The sequence below is a fragment of the Anomalospiza imberbis genome, chromosome 10, assembly GCF_031753505.1.
Source record: "Anomalospiza imberbis isolate Cuckoo-Finch-1a 21T00152 chromosome 10, ASM3175350v1, whole genome shotgun sequence".
In the NCBI taxonomy this organism is placed as follows: Eukaryota; Metazoa; Chordata; class Aves; order Passeriformes; family Viduidae; genus Anomalospiza; species Anomalospiza imberbis.
The window spans coordinates 18,820,590-18,840,209 of NC_089690.1; the positions used below are offsets into that span (position 1 = coordinate 18,820,590).

Genomic DNA, 19,620 nt, shown 5'->3' on the forward strand with positions numbered 1-19,620 from the left:
CAAGTTAAGTATTACCAGGTAAAACTTTCCCTAAACCTACTTAACTCTGGGTTCACAGCTAAAGGGTTAGGAACACAGCTGAGAGCACACTAATTGCTGACAAATGTCATCTTACATCAGTCCTATTACATAATCATGGACATAATTTAATCCCCCTGGGAAGATGTTTAAGCAAAAAGACACCTCTATGGTGCTTGAGAAAAGACTCAAGCCATTATTGTTGCCCAGTTGACACCTAAAAATGACAGCAGCTATTAATCATCCTTCAAGATATGCCTGAGTTATACATGTATGAGCAAAGCAGAAAAGCACTGTAGCCTGTTACTTATAAAGGTTTGGTAGTTGAAGGTTTTTTTTAAAGGCACTGAATTGGTCAAAAGCCTGTTATAACTGGCATTGCTAAAGAAGAACATTCAGTATGCAATCCGTTCAAAAAGGAAAATGAAATTAGCAACCAGTCGATCAATACTGATTCATCAGGAACCAGACTTGATTCCATCTCTGCTACTCACCACTTTTGGTGACGGATTTTTAAAAAGATGAAACAGTATTACAATCATCCCTCTCATCATCCACATCTGCAGAATCCTTCCTTAGATCACTCTGCTTCTGATGACAGAAGTGTTTGGGCCTATCCAGTACCTCAGCTGTGCCTACACAGGTCGATCCAGGAGTAAGACAGCACTCAAGTGTGTCCAGTAGCCGGCCCTGGCCCCTTTAACCTTCCAGTTACTCCAGCCACTGCTGCATACAGCCCAGCACGCACACATGCAGCCTGCAGGCACTCCTGCAGCTGCCCCTAGACATTCCGTCTGTCCTGTAGGTGGCCCTTGGTCCTCAGTCTCCCGGTTAGGAACAGCTTCAAACCACTGCCTCTGTACCTGCTTCAGGAAAGGTGGATGCAAGAAGCCACATTTTCTATTTGCTATCTATTTCTCATCTTTTATCCTACGTATCCTGTTTGCAAGGTCCTACAGCAACAACTGCTCAAACTTTCCCCTCCCACATCTTCCCATGCCCATTCTACAATGGCATCTGTAAGATACATTACAAATCTGTAAGACTGTGTCCTGGGGTGATGCTGACACTGTAGCCCCTACCGTGGGCTTTATGCCCACACACGGGTCCTGCAGCTTAAGGCTCGGAGGGGGAAGCCGGGGAAATTCCTCAACACGCAGTTTGTGTTCAGATCTCACAGACTCCCCGGCTCTCTCTGCTGTGAGGCCAGGAGAGCTGTGTCTTTGCTTTTAGCTAGCTCTTGTTTGTTAGCTGAGGCACGAAGTTTTCCTGGGGATGTGGCTTCTTCTTTTTCGGGAACTGTTCAGCTCTGCTGCGGTCCAGAACCCAGACCATCACCGGGAGCCCCACACCGCGGCGGGGGAGGCTGCAGGGACATCCCGGCTCCGGACCTCGGGAGAAGCCGAGCAGGACTCTTAAGAATCTACCAGCTTTCTCCACAACATGAAGGTTTATTATCCAACATTATTAATTCTTTTTTTTTTTTCTCATGCCTGCGTGCACTCTGCTTGTTAAACAAAGAGGGAGGGTTTTTGTCACTTTCCTCCAAGAAATTCCTTTCAAACCCATGCAGAGGGGCTGCCCAAATCTACCTTTCTTTAGAGGACACATTAATTTCAGGACATTTCCTCCTAATTTGTCTCAAACTCAGACAGGCTAACAGATGATTTTTTTTTTTTTTACCCTGCCATAAAGACTGTTTTTAGAATGAAAACTGGACTGCTTTACATTTCAAATGCTATCACTTTTCTTTCACCCCACATTTTTACTTTCAACAGAAGAAAAAAAAATATTATTTTGGTCAGGGGATCTTAAAGGAATCGCTTAAGTGTAATTCTGAATCAGTTTTGAAAATGGCTCTCCAGGACATTTGGAAACAAGCTTAATGGTGTTTGATTTCAGTTTGAAGGAAATTTACGAAGATCAGACTCTGCCACATCTCAACTGCTGTACTCACATGCAGCATAGCCACTTTCCTGTGAAAAAGGGGGAAGGAATAAAGCTGCAAGGCAAGCAAACTGAGACAAAACCAGAAAAGTGACAGAAAAAAATAATACTCTGTTTTATACTTCCATATAGAATAGGCTCTACTCATTTCAAAAATAAGTGCTGAAAAGTGAAGGGCTGATTTTAGTACTCAGGTTAGCAAAGCTGTAGAATACCTGCAGAATACCCCTGTGTTCGACAACATGAATGACTCACTTCAAAATTACCATTACAGCTGTCGTTACTCCTTCTTCATCCCACAAGAGTTTGAGCATCTCACATAGACACCTATTCACTTAGACCAGGGGGACGGAGGCCTCTTTCTCAGACTGCGGGATGAAATCCATCCACAGCTCACCTGGTTTTAACTCTTCCTTTTCCAGAGCCCGCTTCCCGGTGTAATTCCCGCACCCCGAGCTGCAGCGCAGGGAGCCGCCACGCGAGGGCGCCGCAGCCCCGCCGCGCTGCCCGGGGATCCTGCTCCGCATCCCCCCGGGAATTCGCGTTTAGAGCCCTTCCCTCCCTTTTCATGCACCAACACGGCAGCTCACGCCAAGCCATTTGGCACTCAGTGTGCAAGGAGCGTTCGGACTAAAGCTGTTACGGCTTCCTAGAAACCGAACAAACAGAGGGGAGGAGTGGGCGGGGAGAGACGGACATCAGCACTGCGCTGGAAAATGAGCTGGATCGGGTGAGGAAGCACCGCACGGATTTCATTCACAGTACAAGCGCTCAGCATGTTTAAACATCAGTTTCTGAATATCGTGTTTAGCACACAACAAAACAGCCCACTCCTACATCGGTTGCAAGCCAAGAGCAAGATCTCAAGCTGCATTCCTTAAAGCAGCAGCTTTTCGTCCTGCTCTACCACTTCATTAAACTGTGCAACTGCTCAAGCCAGTGTTTCCCAGTTAGTACAGCTAATTCATCAGTGCACCCCTACAGAAAGGCTATTTATCAATTCCAGGACAAATAAATTCCCACCAATTCCTCTTTTCATTGTTCAGGTAGTTAAGTTTGTTACCTTAATCCAAATATAAATCCACTTGAAATTGCAAATTGAATAATAAATTAGGTCAAACTTCAAAATGCCACATTTAATCGACTTCAGTAATGCAGTTTGCTTATTACTTTTATCTCCACAGCCAGGTCTAAGGTTTCTGAGAGTGGTCTCAGCCCTGCAGCTCTTTCCTTTAGCTCTTTCTGGTGGCACTGGAGATGGATCAAGGTTTTCAATGCTGCAGATCCTGTGTATGGCTTAGGAGAGATTAATATCTTAATGAACTGTGCATACACAGAAGAAAAATTAGCTTTTGCCCTTTTTAAAATTTTATTTTTGCATTAAAGATTTGGTTCTGCCCACCCAGTGACCCTCAATCATACAGGTGGGCAGGTACTGACTACCTGAAGCTGTAACTGAAATTTAGTTCCAGATTTCCTTAAATTCCCCAATCCAGGTTTCTTGTCACTGCCCTGAACACAGTGGACACCTTTTTTGGCTGAAAGAGCTATCAGTGCTGTTTGTCACACCAGGACAAGAGAGATGGAGCTGCTGGAGAGTTCCCAGTGACAGCCACGATGATCAAGGGGCTGGAGCACCTGACATGAGGCTAGAGCTGGGTCTGCTTGGCCCAGAGAAGTCTCATCAATACCTGAAGGGAACTGTAAGAGACATCTTCACAGTGTTGCCCAGTGACAGGAAAAGAGGTAGTGGGGGCACAATCACAGGAGATCCCAACTCAACATAAAGGAAAAGTTATGGGCCTTTGTGACTTATATTGGGCAAAAGGTCCCCTTCATGTAAATTCTACAGTCAGCCCAACTTTCAGACTCTCTGTTTGCTCTCCAGCACACAAGCAGATCCAGTCTCTTAGACAGAAAGGTTACCACTCCAGTGTGGTACAAAAGCCCCAAATATTCTATCAGGATCTCTAGTTCAGTATTCATGAAATGTTTATTTGCTCCTGCCCAGACTGGGGCCCAGGACAGATGAAGTGCAGAAATTAGAAATGCAACAAGCAGCTTAACAATATCCACCTTGTTCCTGCAAACAGCTAAGGAAGTCACAATGAACATAACACACAAAAACACAAAGAGACCCCAGAATTTTATTCAAAGAAACAATTTCAAATGCAGCATTGAAAACAGAGAGAGTGGAACGCCAAGAGTCAGAGAACTTATGCTGAGTTATGTTTTCTTTGACAAACTAGCACCATTGAATCACAACTCACAGACTAGTTTATTTCTAGAGATTAAAAAACCTCCATCATTATAAAATTTCTAGGAATTCTATTAAAAATTCGTTCTCAATTTACTACTCCTACAGAGATGAAAGCAGTCTGAAGTTTTCATATCTACTCATTGTTCAAATTACCCATAACAGACAGTTCATTCTTCAGTCTAAACATCCTGATCAAGGGAAAAAAATGTCTAAAAAGTGACCTCCACAAGTCTTTACAAACTAAACAAGTAAGAAAAACCTACTGTGTTATAAATATACACAGTACAATATATACAAATCTGGTCTTACAAAATAAGAGCTTCCTAGTCCATAAAAATACTAACTCAACTACAATGTTTTCTCAGTATTTAGTCAAGCTGTCTCAAGCAGTCACCACAGCAAATTCCTAAAATACTGATGTGTACCATAGCACAACAGCTTGAACGTGTTCACAATGGGAAAGAGCCCAACATTTCACCATAAAACTGATTTCTAAGCCTAATTTCCCACTCAGGTTTAGTGGTACCGTTAGTGTTTGCTATCTATTTTAACGTCACAAGGCCTTTACATGTTTCTAGACTGTGTTTGAACTATTCAAAGTGCTGAAAGTGCGATCAGAGAGTAGAGTTTAGTATCCCTTTTCCAGTACACCCTTCTCTGGCACTGGCAACAATAGCCAAGGGTTTCTAGGTCTGTGAGGTGCAGAAGGCACACGCTCATTTGTACATGCTCAGGGAAGTATTCACACACACACATGCACTTTGCTTTAAGGACCATAATATTAGAAGGCTTCCTCTGAGTAAAGAAATTCTAAAATTCTTTTAAAATGCCTCAATGCAGACACCTGGAATTCCTAATGACCCTGACACGAAGTGCTTAAAGTGACTGTGAGATGGTGATAGGAAAAAATGGAGTTTTGGCTTTAAACTTAGGCTATCCAATTATTGCTCTGGAACAGAGAAACACAAAGTCTATGCTCTCTCACTCTATCAAGCAAGGGCCAGGTTACATTCACCACATGGTTTATCACAACAGTTAACAGCGTTTGTGAGCGTACACATACACATAACCCTTGGCATTTGTTCTTCTACTGAAGGCCATCTGCAGCCTGAATGAAAATAAAACTATTTGAAGAATGTTTCAAGCATTACCCTTCTGTACTTACACATGAAAATACGAGAAGTAAGGAAACTGAACTGTGCCTCTGCCAGAAAACAGATCACTGACATAAGTTAACACTGCCTCCTTTCCTCCTCCCTTCTCTACAGTGCTCTCCTATGACATGCATCATAGTAGCTTGTACTGTTAAAAATTAAGAACATATCCCTCTTGACAAAGTTGACAAGTTTTTCTAGTGGGCACATTGGCTTGCTGGAACGTTTATAATGATCCTTGCAAAACGAGGTCTGGAATGTGACATCAGCACCGTTGTACAGGATGCGGATAAAGTGTTCTTTGGGCCTCTTCCCATCCTGCCACAGCTCAAAAACTAATCTGGCAGCAAATCTGGGAAATCTGGCCTCTGTAATGCCCAAGGCACTAAGAACAGGTGACAAGGTGACATCATGTGCAGAGTAGAGGACAAACACTTCCTCCTTCTTGCCTTCTGCAATACGCTGCAGCCTGTTGACAGTCTGGTTGAGAAGAGGATGAGTAGCCAATAGTGCATACAAGAAGTAAAGTTTCTTTTCCTGTCTTTCTCTCTCATCCTCCAACTGGTGTCTCTTGATTACTTTGAAGTGTTCCATACCAATGCAGCCAGCTTTGGTACATGGAAATGAGACATTATGACAGAAATAGCACAAGAGAGAATCTATTGGGTTAGAAGCTCTCAGCTGCCTGGTGGGAATGCCCACAATCTTTGCCATATCCACGTATATTTTCTCCAAATTGCTGTTTTTCACCCGTAAGCTGTACTGCCTGCGCTGCTCCTCTTCCAGGTAGTGGTTTCTCATGGGACAGTCACAGCTTCCTGAGCAGAAAATGGTGCTCCACTGGTGCCTCATGTTAATTTTCTTCCAGTCAAAATCTGGCAAAAAGGTGTAGAGCAGGGCCAGTGCACTCTGCAGGGTTCGGCTTTTCCCTGTGGTCTCCAAGTAGAGCTGCTTGGCTGTCCAGTCACTAGGGAGCAGTTTGTGTTTGTTGATGTAAATTTCTCGGAGCAGTTGTCCATTTCGCAAGTGTTGTACAACCCCTGAATTTTGACAGAAATTACAACACATGATTAGAATCTTTGCAGTTATGCAAAAAAAAAAAAAAATTACAGCTAGTAGCCTTACTGATAAGCTTACAAAACTGAACTTCACTTATGATAACTGTTAAGAAAACTGTCTGAAACATGAGAAATTTGCTATTCTTCAGTATCTCTCAGATTCTAGGAACTAGCCTGAAATACAGAAAATACGTTGGTTCCATAAAATTTGTTTAAAACCTCAGTAGTTTAATATTAATTCTTTGGAATAAAACACAGACTGTGGTGGGGTCTAACATGGCTATAAAAGTAAGGAGTTTTTGAAGACTGCAGCTCAGTCAGGTTTTCAGGCCTGCAGAGAATGCTGTGCCCCTGAAAATTTATGGCAGCCAATAAAACCACCAGCAGTCCGGACACAAATACACAAAATGTAAATTAGTGCGTACACTCACAGAACAATTGTGAGGTGTAGCAATTCCATCAAGCCTCCTTTGCCATCTTCCTTCAGGGAGCATTTAAATTGTTTGATAATTTATGCTACAGCTCTGCCTTTATCCAGCTGGAGAGTGTATCTTCCTCATGTGCCAAAACCTCTGCTCCAGAATCCACATCTCTCGCACAGCAGCAAAGCAGTAGGCATGAACCCTTTATGCACTAGAACACCTCTATACACCTTGCTGCATGCCACAGGTGTCCCCAGATGCCAGCTCAGTGACACAGTCCATGTGTTTGTGCAATTTAGGTGGTGTCCTGCCTTGCTTTCTCCTGATATCACTTTGCAAGGCTTGACAGTAGCCAAGGATTCCTTCCAAAGGCATGCCAGAACACACAAGGATTTGACAGGCACCAGGTGTACAAAGCATTTCCATAACACAAGCACCAGGTTTGTCTGCTACATCAGCATCTCTTGTAGGGGACACAGGGTCCCTTTGAATCCCAGCCCTGTCAGAACAGAGCACCAGATATTCCTCAGGAGGGACTGAGCTGTTTGTCACAAGGGTAACAGAGGAGTTGTGAGGTGTGAAGCAACATGAAAGAAAATTGCTCTGACTTGCTACAAAGGAAGTTAAAAGAAATGCCAAGATTGAGCAGTGTGTAACAGGATTGTCAAGCAATAGGACAAAGCATGGTTTCTACAACTGTTGCCACTTTCACGGTCGAGTTACATATCCCAGCATAGCTTAGGATATGACCAACGTGATAAGCTTCCACAAAAAAGTGTTTATGTCAATATAAAGAGAATGAGAAGACCCCTTTGCAAGCAGACTGTGTTTAACAGAGCAGAGGATGAGACAGATCTGCTAGGGGAACTCACCTGTCTGCGTAAGCTCTCCCATTTCACACAGTGAATGACTGGGGAAGTGAGGCAGGCTACTCAGAGAACCATCCATTTGGGCTGCAGACCCTTTGGACATATGCTTAATGAAGGCTTCAAGCTGAGGATGAGAAGGTTTCCTAGAGAGATAAAAAAACAAAATGTGAAAACTTCCAAAAGCATATGGGAAAGCAGCTCAAGAGAGTCAAGTATTCCAAGTATGTCACCTCAGAAATTTCATGATGTGAGGTTATTTCCCACTGGGACAACATCTGCTCTTACTCAGGACTTTTGCAAGTATGGAAAAGAAATCTAACTACTTACTATACACCAAAGAACTATAAGGAAACATATCTTGTCACATTAAAATTATGATAACTTTCATTAAGTATTTTAGAGCAATTTCTGGGGGTTGCTTTGAATTCAGTCACTAATACTGTTATGAATTAAAATGAAAAAAGATATAAAAAAATTCTTTAAAAAAATCTCCAAGCCTCTCTCTTTTCTGAAGTACCAATGCTCTTTAACAGCACAGCCAAAGCCAGTTACTATCTAAAGGGATTCAAATATAGTACTTTAAGCAGATGATCCTGAAGGAATTCTCAGATATTGTAATGTGCAATGCTGACCACAAGCTCAGCTTTTATTTCTACTTCCTTCAGCCTCAAATCAAATAGTATGTGTAGTCTCAGTTATGTGGGACTGGAAAGCAATACCCAGGGGCCCCATTAAAACTGGAATAATTGTTTGGGGTACTGCACTTTTATCCAGGAAGAAAGAGACCAACACTCCTGGACAGGTACACAAGTAAGATGCCCTGCCATGAAGTAATGAATGCAGCTGGAAGAGATATTCACTAAAATATCCAAGTTAACTCATTGAAACAGAGTTCAAGTCAGTGAAAGAATGCTTAAATCTCCCACATTGCACTGGAAATTTCAAATACACCACGGATTCAGCTCACTGTGGTACTGCTGCACAGAAAGCTACAGGCACAAAAAATCCCACAATGTAACCCAAAGGTAATCTGAACCTTTAAAAAAATCTGTGCTCACGTTCCTACAGCAGAAATGCATTACACAAGTGGGGACTTCCTTGTTAAATGTCAGCAGTTATCAAAGGTTACACAGTCACCTCTCTAATTTTGTGCAGAATTATATCAGAAACTGCTTGGCTACCCAACTCTGTCTGAATAGGATGTTCAGCTTGAATACAGTTATTTTCGTGTTGCTTAAAAAATGTACATATAAAACAAATTTTGTCAGGGATCTCTTACAGAACTCTGGGATTTGTGTGTTTCCTGCTCATATTTACATTTGTTAGAAGGATAAACTATTTTTGAGAGAAAAATCTCTGGTCTTAAAAAGAAACCTGACTTGCAGGACACACCAGAGGGAGCAATAACACCACTAAAGCAGGAATGAGAGTCTGGAATGGAAGTTTGCTAGGACAAAGACATCCATGCTCACTTAGAAGCTCTCACACATGAGAGGACCTCTTGAGAGCTCTGCTCACAGCCTGCATATAAAGGAGAGCTCGTAAGAATCAGTAAGAAAGGTAGCTCATATCATTTTATAAAACTTAAATTTTCCAGTACCTAATTTCTCTTCAGGAAAAAAGTAATCCTGGCAGGAAAATGTTACAATTATGCCACAACTGCCAGTAAGAAAAAAATGCAAAATGATACAAAAAGCAGAATGAGATTAAAAATCAGACTAATTTTTTCATTTTACTTCAGATTAAAGGAAAACCAGCCAATTAATGATACTCTAAAGCCACAGCTTCTTCTGTATATTGCAATTTTAACAGGGCAACTGAAGATTAGTATTTGCAAAGCAGAGAAAGGAACAAAGCCTGGTTTATGTTTCTCAAGCAGTGGAGGCTTCCTGTGGTACAATCATACATTAGAAGCTTATTACAGCTCCAGATGAAAATTTCCAACAGAACATTTTATACATTGCAGTATTTTCACAGCCCAGCAATGAAATCTAAAAATGGAAGAATTAAGTTGAGAAAATTAAATTACACCCATTAGGAAATGGCTTTTTAAGCTTATTACAGAGGTAGCAGGTTGAACCACCAATTTTCTAAATTTTGAACGTTATAAAACTCTATACATGAATAAACTGACAATCAAATTTTTCCTTAAACTCTGTTCATTTAATTAATAAGTTCTGCAAATACATGTGAAAGAAAACTAAAATAACTGCATTATCCATTCTGCTTCTTTTGCTGCTTTGCTTACAAAAGCCTGAAAGAATTCTAATGGAATCAAATCTGTGCTGATAAAACTGCCAGCAATCACTTGTAGGAAGAAAGAAAGGGAAGAAGAAAGAAAAGTATTTATCTGTATTTTGCAAAAGGATTTTTCAGAAAAAATGGTAAGCAAAATAAATTAACTTTTAAGATAAAATTACAAAAGGGATGATAATTGATTTTTTTATATTCCAGTGTATTAATACAGTGTATTAATAATATTAGACATGGAGGTGCAATTCACTTAACTTTGGATTGCACTGTATTTAAAGTGAGCACAAGATAAGGACATGCCTGCGGAAGTGCATTATGGAATAGACTGCTGGACATCTTTCTGAATAGAAATTCAAAGCTTACTTCTTGTTAAATAGATATCCCTGTACGACTGGGCAAACAAACACCTATTTTTCTCAGCAGCAAGATTTGCAGCAGCACTCAGACTCCCAGCTGACAAAGCATTCCCCCTCCCACCCCAAGACTTGGCTTTTAGTTAGAATATGAATCCTCCTGTTGAATTGGCCAATTTACAGATGCTGCAGGAGATGGAGTATCCAGGCAACACGGCTGAGGCTGCTGGGGCTGCTGGAGCAGGAAGGAAAGGAAATTGCTCAGTTGTACAGTTGTAAAGACTGCATTATCCTTAAAATTTTATTTCCATAAGTGTAATCAGAAAATAAAAATGAACTAAAGAGATATCCTTCTGTAATTTTCCCGGCCTTACAATGGCAAGCTACCACATGTGCAAAAGGTCGGAGTATAAAAAATATTTCAAATTTTGTTGGAAAACAGGACAGCTTTTCATTTAAATCCACTAACAACAGCCACACTTCCCAATTTTAACATTTGGTTCCCTTATTTTAAAACTGCTAATTTGCCTTTTAATGATTTTATTTGTGTGCAATAGAATAAGTTTTATTTGTAACAAAACTGAGGATGCTTCTTTTCCCTCAAATAAGTAATTCAGCTGATCTTTTCGTTATTTACAACCTAAGCAGTGGGATAACAGATCCCAGGTTGAATACTCTGGTTTTCACAAACTAGCATTAAAATGGACCAACATTTATATACCATATTTGCAAAGGTCTTAAAATGTTTTAATATCCCCTTTTATTGCTACACTGTAACCAGTGTACATGGAAAGAAATATTGCACAACTATTTGAACTATACTACATATTTCTGTCATGAACAGAGCTGGCATCCTTCAATAAAATTTCCTTTTTCCTTGAGGAGTTAATACAAAAATGCATGGCAAAAGCTGAGAGGACCAGGCTTCTCACAAGGAGTTGCAGAGCCCTCAGTGCATCACTCAGTGAGTAAACATGAGCCCACCAGGCTTCAGACACACAAACATGACTTTTCTATAATCACACAATACAAGATTCTGCCTGCAAACTATCCCAAGAGCAAGTCCCTTTCTCTTTACTCAAAATGCAAAAAATCATTTTAGAACTTCAAGCAAAAATAACATGTATTTTCTGTGAAGTTCAAGTAGGCAAAATAAAAGTGTGAGATCAAAGGACTAATACACTGTGTGCTTTTTAGAAAACAAATGAATGGGAAAAGCCACTAAACCCAACAATGGATCAGTGTAGTCTACAGAAGAGATCCTAAGGCAGTAGTAGTACAGTTGGGGATCATTTATTCATAAAGGTCTCACAGCTCGTACATTTTTATAACAAACTCCACACTGCTCCCCTGGCAGGGGCTTGGAATGAGAGGATCTGTGAAGTCCCTTCCAGCCCAAACCGTTCCATGGCTCTGTAATTCCATCTCCTCCACCACTGTCTGACTCTTTAAAGTCAGCAGAGGCCTCAGGGGACCTTTCTTCACCTGACTCTGGTCTGGATCCTACTTTGACCTCGCGCCAAGTCAGATCCACACCCCCTTCAGCTCCCAGTATGATACTTGGCTCATCTCCCACCTCCTAGCTCATTTTTGTGGCAGTTTCAAAACATGTGCATATTGAACCTAAAATTTCAGTATTTGTTACTAAGCTTCTTATGATTACCATCAACACCTCTCAAAATGTCTTCAAGTATATGCTAATTAACCCAGCTAACTACAAACTATAAATTATAGCAGTCTTCTGAAATCATTTTAGCATCTTCCAAAAAGCATTTCTTCTCTCTCATATACAAACTCAGCGAAGAAACACTGCATGTTTTTTTACTTTTGACACTATAAATGTGAGCTACATAAGGAAAAAAATGTGTGGGATGAATTTCTTTCCCCCATAAGCAAATACTACAATGAACAGATTTTCATAACATCATTCAAGTAATTTTCTTGAGAAAATAAGTATGTGTTATTTGGTTCCCTTTGGAATTTTGCATCTGGAACAATAAAAATGATAACAATAATATTAATTGAAGTTTTAGATGGAAGAAATCTCCAAAGTATTTAATCCATTTGCTTATATTCATTCCACACTTATATGTCACAATCCATAATTCACGAAACCCAAGCGTGACCTCAAGGCTACTTTGCATATCCATTAGAAGTCCACGGGGCTGTGGCATAATCTGCTTAATTAATGAATTCCATCAGCTGAATGCCAAGTCAAATAAAGAGCAGCCTGCATATGAGCAGCTTGCTTATCTGATGTTGTAAGTCCAGAAAGCTTAAACAAGCCAGACTTTCCATCAGACATCTCAGCTCAACTGTACAGCAGCAAGAAACCCGCAGTTCAAAGGCAGTGATTACAGACCCTGTCACACTCCCCATATAAATACATTTACAATCAAGCTCCAAATTTACATGAATATAAGCCTGACAGCCAAACACAGCAAATAACTTCCTGATGCTGAAGGAATGAATGTTCCACTCAAAACAATGGCTGAATTCTAGCTTTATTCAGTAAGGTCAGCTTTAACACATCTGGGCAGAATGGGGCAGAGCCAACTCCTTTAATCTTTCTGCTGTCCTAAATTAGGAGAGGAGATGCTCTTTTACATAAATTTTGTACTTGAGGAGACAAGGTCTTTCAGTGGCTGTGAGTGGTAATGGATGTGTCATTTACACAGTGATGCTCTAATGCTCCTCTGGCCTCCCCAGAGCCTGACTGTGCCCTCTCAACTGCTCCACTTGGTCATTCTGTGTCAAAGCCACACTACTTCCTTGCCTTTTATGGGTAATTTTTCTGACTTCAGGGCCTTCATGTTGTACTCCTTGCTTGAAACTGAATTGGAAACAGCTATAAAAGCTTTTCTGACAAATACAAAACTGAGGTCCCATGTGGCACACTAATATTGAGAAACACAGCTACTCATCTAACACTGTCACTTGCAGTTAGCATCTTTTCAATAAAGCTTTCTCACATACATTCTAACATGACAGATATTAAGAAAGATCAGAGCCTTTAGGAACTCCAATAGAAATCTGGATCATATTTCTCTACTTAGCATTTCATGCTGAAAATAATCTCACCCCTTACAGGCAGGTCATTAAAAATGTTATCATAGCTATTAGCAAACAATTCATTTTCCATCTTCTTAGAAAAATTCATTTTTTATTAAAAGAACTCCCACTCCACTCTGTGGCAGAGATAACTGAAGTTTGGTCTCCTTTCTGCAGTCTCAGGAATGCACATTTAATTTCAGGAAGCCACTCAGTTTGCAGTGGGCACAGAGTGCTTCTGGGGTTAGGTAGCTCTCAAGGAAATCCAGCTTCTCCTGAAGGAGGTTGGACCAGACCCCTGGATGACACCTCTTGACAAAACAGGTGTTTTGCTGGAAGCTGAAGTGTGAACACAGAAAAGGAGCAGCTAATGTCTGGCCTCCTGGGCAGGGCACACTGCTGGCTCGTGCCCAGTTTTTCAACCACCAGAACCCCCAAGTCCTCTGCAGGGCTATTCTCAGTGATTCCTCCCAGTCTGTACCCATGTCTGGGATTGTCCTGAGCCAGGTGAACCTCTTGAACTTCTTGACCCTCTTGAGTTTCTCATGGATCCATTTCTCAAGCTGGACACAAATTTCCTGTCAGTGCAAACTTGCTGAGCGTGCATTCAATTCCACTGTCCATGTCAGGAATGAAGGGATTGAAGAGCACTGGTCCCAGAGCCCTGAGGGACACCACTCACCATGGGCCTCCATGGACACAGAGCTACTGATCACCTCTGCAGCCATTCAGCCAATTCCTCACCCACTGAGCAGTCCACCCTTCCAATCCACATCTCTCCAGCTGGGAGTTAAGGATGCCATGAGAGACCACCCTGAAAGCCTTACAGAACTCCAGGTAGATGACACTGGTCAGTCTTCCCTTGACCACTGTCTCAGTCACCCCATCCCACAAGGCCACCAGACTGGCCAGGCATATTTGCTCTGAGTAAAGCTGTGCTGGCTGTCCTGGATCATCTCTTTGTCTTGCACTTGCCTAAAAATTTCTTCCATGAAGAAGATGATGATCCTCCCAAGCACTAAGGTGAAATGTACTTTCAGTGTGGCATTAACACCTCCAGCACAACAGAGTAAAGCCATTTGTGAGTCAAGAAATAATGTTCTTGCTTTTCTGGTGTGGAATTAAAGACAGAGGAGATTCCATGCCATTCTGGAAAAAGATATTTATGGTCCATCTACACTGCTTTGTGCACCTACTGTTCCTCTTTTCCTGAGTAATGTATGCAGGAACACAGACAGCCCTCAGCCACTGAAATCTCCACAGCTGACACTGCTGAGGGGACAGCACCATGAAGGGGTAGATTTGCCAGAGATTTTGCTAACATATCTTATTATTCTTTTAAGTATTCAGTACGTTCACTGGTAAGTCCTCTGTTGAAAAATCATTATCATCATCCTACTTAAAAGTACTTACATCTAATCAAACAAGCCATGGCAGAGGTTGGGAAATTACATCATCACTGGGTTTTTCTACTGCTCTACTCTATAATTCATCTGTATCAGTGAGTAGAATCTAAACAAAAAAGGAAGGTTCCACCACAAAGAAGCAATTCAGATTATATCTGCAACTCAAAGTGATTCAGGTGTGAAAAGTTTTCAGCAACCTACAAAGACACGATGTTAGACAAAAGCACTACACTGAAACAGAAAGGAAAATGATGTTTCAGTGGCAGTTAGACACAAATGACTGACTTGTGACAGATCAAAACAGAGAGAGGTAACTACAGGAAAGGGGTAGTTGTCAAGTAGCAAACAGTAGCACTTTCTGTTAACTTGTATTTTAATAGTTAAATGCACAACTCCTATTTTTTTCCTGAATTTTGACACAAATCATTACGGGAAAATTCTGATAGCCTGTATTTCTGAAAAGTAAAAGAAAAAATAATATAAAATACAAACATCAATTTTCTTATGGTAGTGCTGAACTGCCTGAGAGCTTTTTGTATTCAGATGAAGGGAAGCATGCTGAGCTGAAATAGATGAGATCATCGCAAACAATGCACTTACATTTTCAAAATGTAGAAACTTATCTAAGAGGAATAGCAACTTAAATATCCAACTAAATAGCTTTTGCTTTTTAAAGAAATATGAAGAACTTACTCTGGTCTGAACTGGTAACATGTAATAGCTCTTGTTTCAAAGAAAATACTGAGCACCACTGATCCAGGGTTTGGCTTTTTAAACCATGGCAATACACAATGGTATTCAGGCTGCACAAATCGTTTCCTGAAGAGGAAAAAAAAACTATTCTCAAGCAAAAAAAGAGCTTAGTAGAGACAAACTTCAAGGATTTTACCTGCTGGGCACCAACATGCAGTCGATGTCAGGTCTCTTTGTCTTGGGAATGGCATACAGAGGGTACCTATCGCCGTGTCGAATCAGCACTTGAACTGACACCAGCTTAAAATAATGAGGGGCATGCCCTAAAGTGAAGGGAAAACAAGAAAAAAAAATTACCTGTATCCACTTTCTTTAATAAAAAAAAAAGTAGACATCATTAGCTTGGTAGCTTTGGTATTGCAATGAAAGAAAACACCCCTAGGAAATTACAATTTACCAACCCAAGAAAGATTTCACTTCAGATTACAAGACAAGTTATACAAGACTGAAGTTCTTAGCATATCTCCACAGTACATCTGAAGTCCACCAACCACACAAAACACTACTCAAGCACTGAACTCTATCAACACAATAAGGTTATTCCACTTTCACAGTGCCTCTCTTCAGATCCCCATCACAATGATGGATTTTGCAGCATGTCTAATCTAAATCTTTCTGATATACTAGTTTGTGATTTATTTGATAATCATTAGTGGGATATGCTAATGAAAGACTTCATTCAAACTTGCAGCAGCTGCTGTGGAGTAAAGAATGCAAATATGCCTTCTAGCTGACCATGTCTAATGGCTTGTAATTCCAAAATTAATTACTTCTGTGGGGTTTTTCTTCCTGAATTCCAAGTCAACTGTCTGAAATGCAGCTGACATGTAGCAAGAATTACAATTCAAATATTAAATATCTATACCCCTCCCAACTCTTTCAGTTTTAGACCTATAGCTGACTATTGGGTGGACACAGAACAATTTCCAAAAATCAAGACAACAAAGAGGATACAAAGAGAAGGGAAGAGCAGCAGCATGTTTTGAATGATTTAACGTAATTCAGTCACCAGCTGGCATCTGTTCCACCTTCTCCAAGCAGCAATGAACTGACAATGCACAGAGTTATCATTTCCAATAACAGCACAAAGAAACAAGCAGCTACCCTGGGGTCTGCCCTGCCAAAGCTTACCTTCCATGCTGCGCTCAGCGATGGTGGGAATATTGCAGTACACGTGAGCTTCATAGACGGGGTCGATGGCAGGAGGCTCCGTCAGCAAATCGGGCATTATTCTCTTCCGGCTCTTAGGATTCAACCCATCCTCCCTGACAGGGTTTACTGGGATTAAATGCACTGAAAGACACAAAACATACACCATGCACCTTTTGGAGAGACTTTAGGGACATAGAGGATTATGACTTTTTTATCATTATTTCTAAGCAATTACGCACAAAGACTATGGTTTCATGAAAGGATGTCTCTCAACAGTATGCAACAACTTCACTGTGATTTTTTGTTCCTGATTTACATAGCCCAGAAGAGCTCTTTGGCTAAGTCGATGCTTGGCTAAGACTTCAGGAACAGGCCCAGATGTACAACAACTCTGGGTTTTACACTCTTCTTGAAGCTGCTTTTTCTATCAGTCTCTCGGCATGAATCACAGAAAAAGTACCACAATAGGTCTGGCTGTCCCTTATAATTTTAACTTAAAAACTGACATTGAAGGACATCAGCAAAAGACACAGCACAGTTATGATGAGGTTGGAACAAACCACTGGGAAAACAAAGTAGTCAAGATTGAAGGACTGGATTATTCATCATTTTCCTCACTAATCCCTGCCCTTACATTGCTACCCCTTAAACAGTCTGGCTTATCTAAACAAAAAAAAAAAAAAAAAAAAAAAAAAAAACAAAACAAGGCACAAAATATATTTCTTTGAATGAAACTGAGACTACCCAAGAAATATGAAGCACTAAGAAATGCAGTAAACTCACACAGAGAAGAAACTAATAGAAACACCACCACTAAGTCTTCTGACATGGAGATGAAAGTTGAAGCATATCTAAATGTAAGGCCAAAGTTGTAATGACCCTGCCTTAATGTGAGAGCATCAGCTAATTTATGAATCTTACTAAATTACACTTGTAAGAACAAATGCCTCCATTCTTTTCTGTTTTCTGGAATTTTAATCAGAAGCTTTAGAAGTGAAAAAGAGGAGGAAAAGTGTTCATATTTTTAGCCCCTTAGTCTTCAATGTTAAGAGGGAAAAAACTACAAAAGAAAGAAAAGATGAGACAACAAATTTCAATGCAAAATTTTACTAATTCTTCTGTGTCAGTTCCTCAGTTCTACCTTGACTCCCAGTTCCAGTTTCAGAGGTGAATGTGTTCCACAATAAACAGTTGTACAGACCAGGAAAACCAGTGAAGACAGCAAACCAAAGCAAAACACACAGATTTTAAAAATGCATGGCCAGTAATAAACACAGGCTCTTCCTTCTTACACTACAATGCATTGCACTTCAAATATTTTTATGTGGTTACTCTTTGTCTGCCAAAACCAGAACCCAAGCATTTTCCACAGCCTTGCTAGTGCTGTTGACAAGGCCAATACCTGCCAAGTGCAGTGACTTGAAACTTTTCACTAAGCTGTTTCAGATTTTGCTTTCAGCTGTGTTTGGTAAGAATATTAAACTGTAATTTGACTTTGGACACTTCAATTGTGGAGCTCAGCTGCCATCTCAGCCTTTATCTGCCAGATTCAATTTTTAACTGCTTGCTTAGACTCACATGGTTGTGACATTGCAAACCCCTGCCTGAGACACTGGCAGTAACACAGAGCCTTGGCTGTATCGACCAAAGGTTGGTACCTCTGGGCTTTGCAGTACATTTGTACTTGGGGTATAAATCTCAAACCCAAGAACGTCAAACAACAGTGACTGGACTCTGCAAACAAACAGCACCACAGACAGCAGCTGTCCACAGCACAAACGGCAAATTACAAGTACATTCTATTGGCCAACTTTCCAAGCCAGAAAAGGTTACAGCAACAACTCCCAGCTTTCTGCAACTGTTCTCTCTAGAGCAACCCATAAACAACACAGCTACTGCTCCCTAATGTCACAGACACAGAGCTGGCTGAAGTACTCAAGAGGTCTTATAGCTCAAGTCAGCTTAGACACTGGGGAGTTTCAGCAGACAGGGGAAACCATACCCCAATAGCAAAAAACTCCAAGTTAACTCTGATCCTAAATTTTGGTTGGGAGATTTAAAATCAAAATAAAGGTCCTAACTTTTTTCATCTAAGGCAGTTTTAACCACAAAAGCCATGAACAGATCCCTTTTTGTACTGAGACTATTAAGGGCAGAAGCTAACAGATGCATACAGTTGCTTTTAAAATCAAGTACCTATGACTCCTGAGGCCAAATGCCTTGTTTGCAGAAAGCAAGTCTCATTTCATTTATTCAAGCCAGTTGAATAAATACCATAACACTGCCACACAAATTTAAGAATAAGGAAAAGCACTAAATCTTACAGAGAAGTATCTGCTCTCTTTAAAATATTAAAAATAAAACTGAATATTAAGAATATAATTGAATACTAAGAATAACATTGAACACAAAGAATAAAATCAAATATTAAAAAAAACACCTGTAGGACTGCCAGAATACATGTTTGCAATTTAAAAAGCAACTGAAAGAACACTTTTAAAGGAGACACTTAAGTCAGTACAGCAGCTATGGGTACAAGTTAAGACTATTTTGTGGACTAGAAATGGAGATTAGAAATATCAATAGTTCATGTCATAGCTGGTAAAACTTGTCCTTATTGTACAGTGAATATGCTTGGCTTATACAAGGGAGAAGAAAAGACACATGATAAGCAGTATTTGCTTTTAACACACTGGAAATAACACATATTGGATGAAAATAATGGCAATCAATCAAATTACCTACTCAAACACATGAGTCATCTATTTAATGTAGCTCAATAGCAAAAGGAATTACATGAGCTGGGCACCAGTCTCTGCAGTCTCCTAAAAATCTCCACCAGGTGCATACACATGAAAATAACAAGTATTTCAGAGCTGGGGGAATGGGGATAGGAGGAATGAGGGGGACAACAGGGAAGAATG

At 40.5% G+C, this 19,620-nt stretch overlaps 1 protein-coding gene across 5 annotated transcripts in view; it reads right to left on the reverse strand.

Annotated features, from left to right (window-relative positions):
• Nucleotides 1-4,090: 4,090 nt before the first annotated feature.
• Nucleotides 4,091-19,620, reverse strand: part of PXYLP1 (2-phosphoxylose phosphatase 1) — an 84,058-nt gene continuing 68,528 nt past the window's right edge. For all 5 annotated transcript variants that reach the window (XM_068200995.1, XM_068200997.1, XM_068200992.1 and 2 more), the window contains 4 exons: nucleotides 16,676-16,837; nucleotides 15,681-15,807; nucleotides 7,732-7,871; nucleotides 4,091-6,419 (listed from right to left, as the gene is read on the reverse strand). In XM_068200995.1, coding sequence (XP_068057096.1) covers nucleotides 5,488-6,419; nucleotides 7,732-7,871; nucleotides 15,681-15,807; nucleotides 16,676-16,837 — 1,361 coding nt within the window. In that variant the 3' untranslated portion in view covers nucleotides 4,091-5,487. The remainder of the gene's footprint in view (nucleotides 6,420-7,731; nucleotides 7,872-15,680; nucleotides 15,808-16,675; nucleotides 16,838-19,620) is intronic.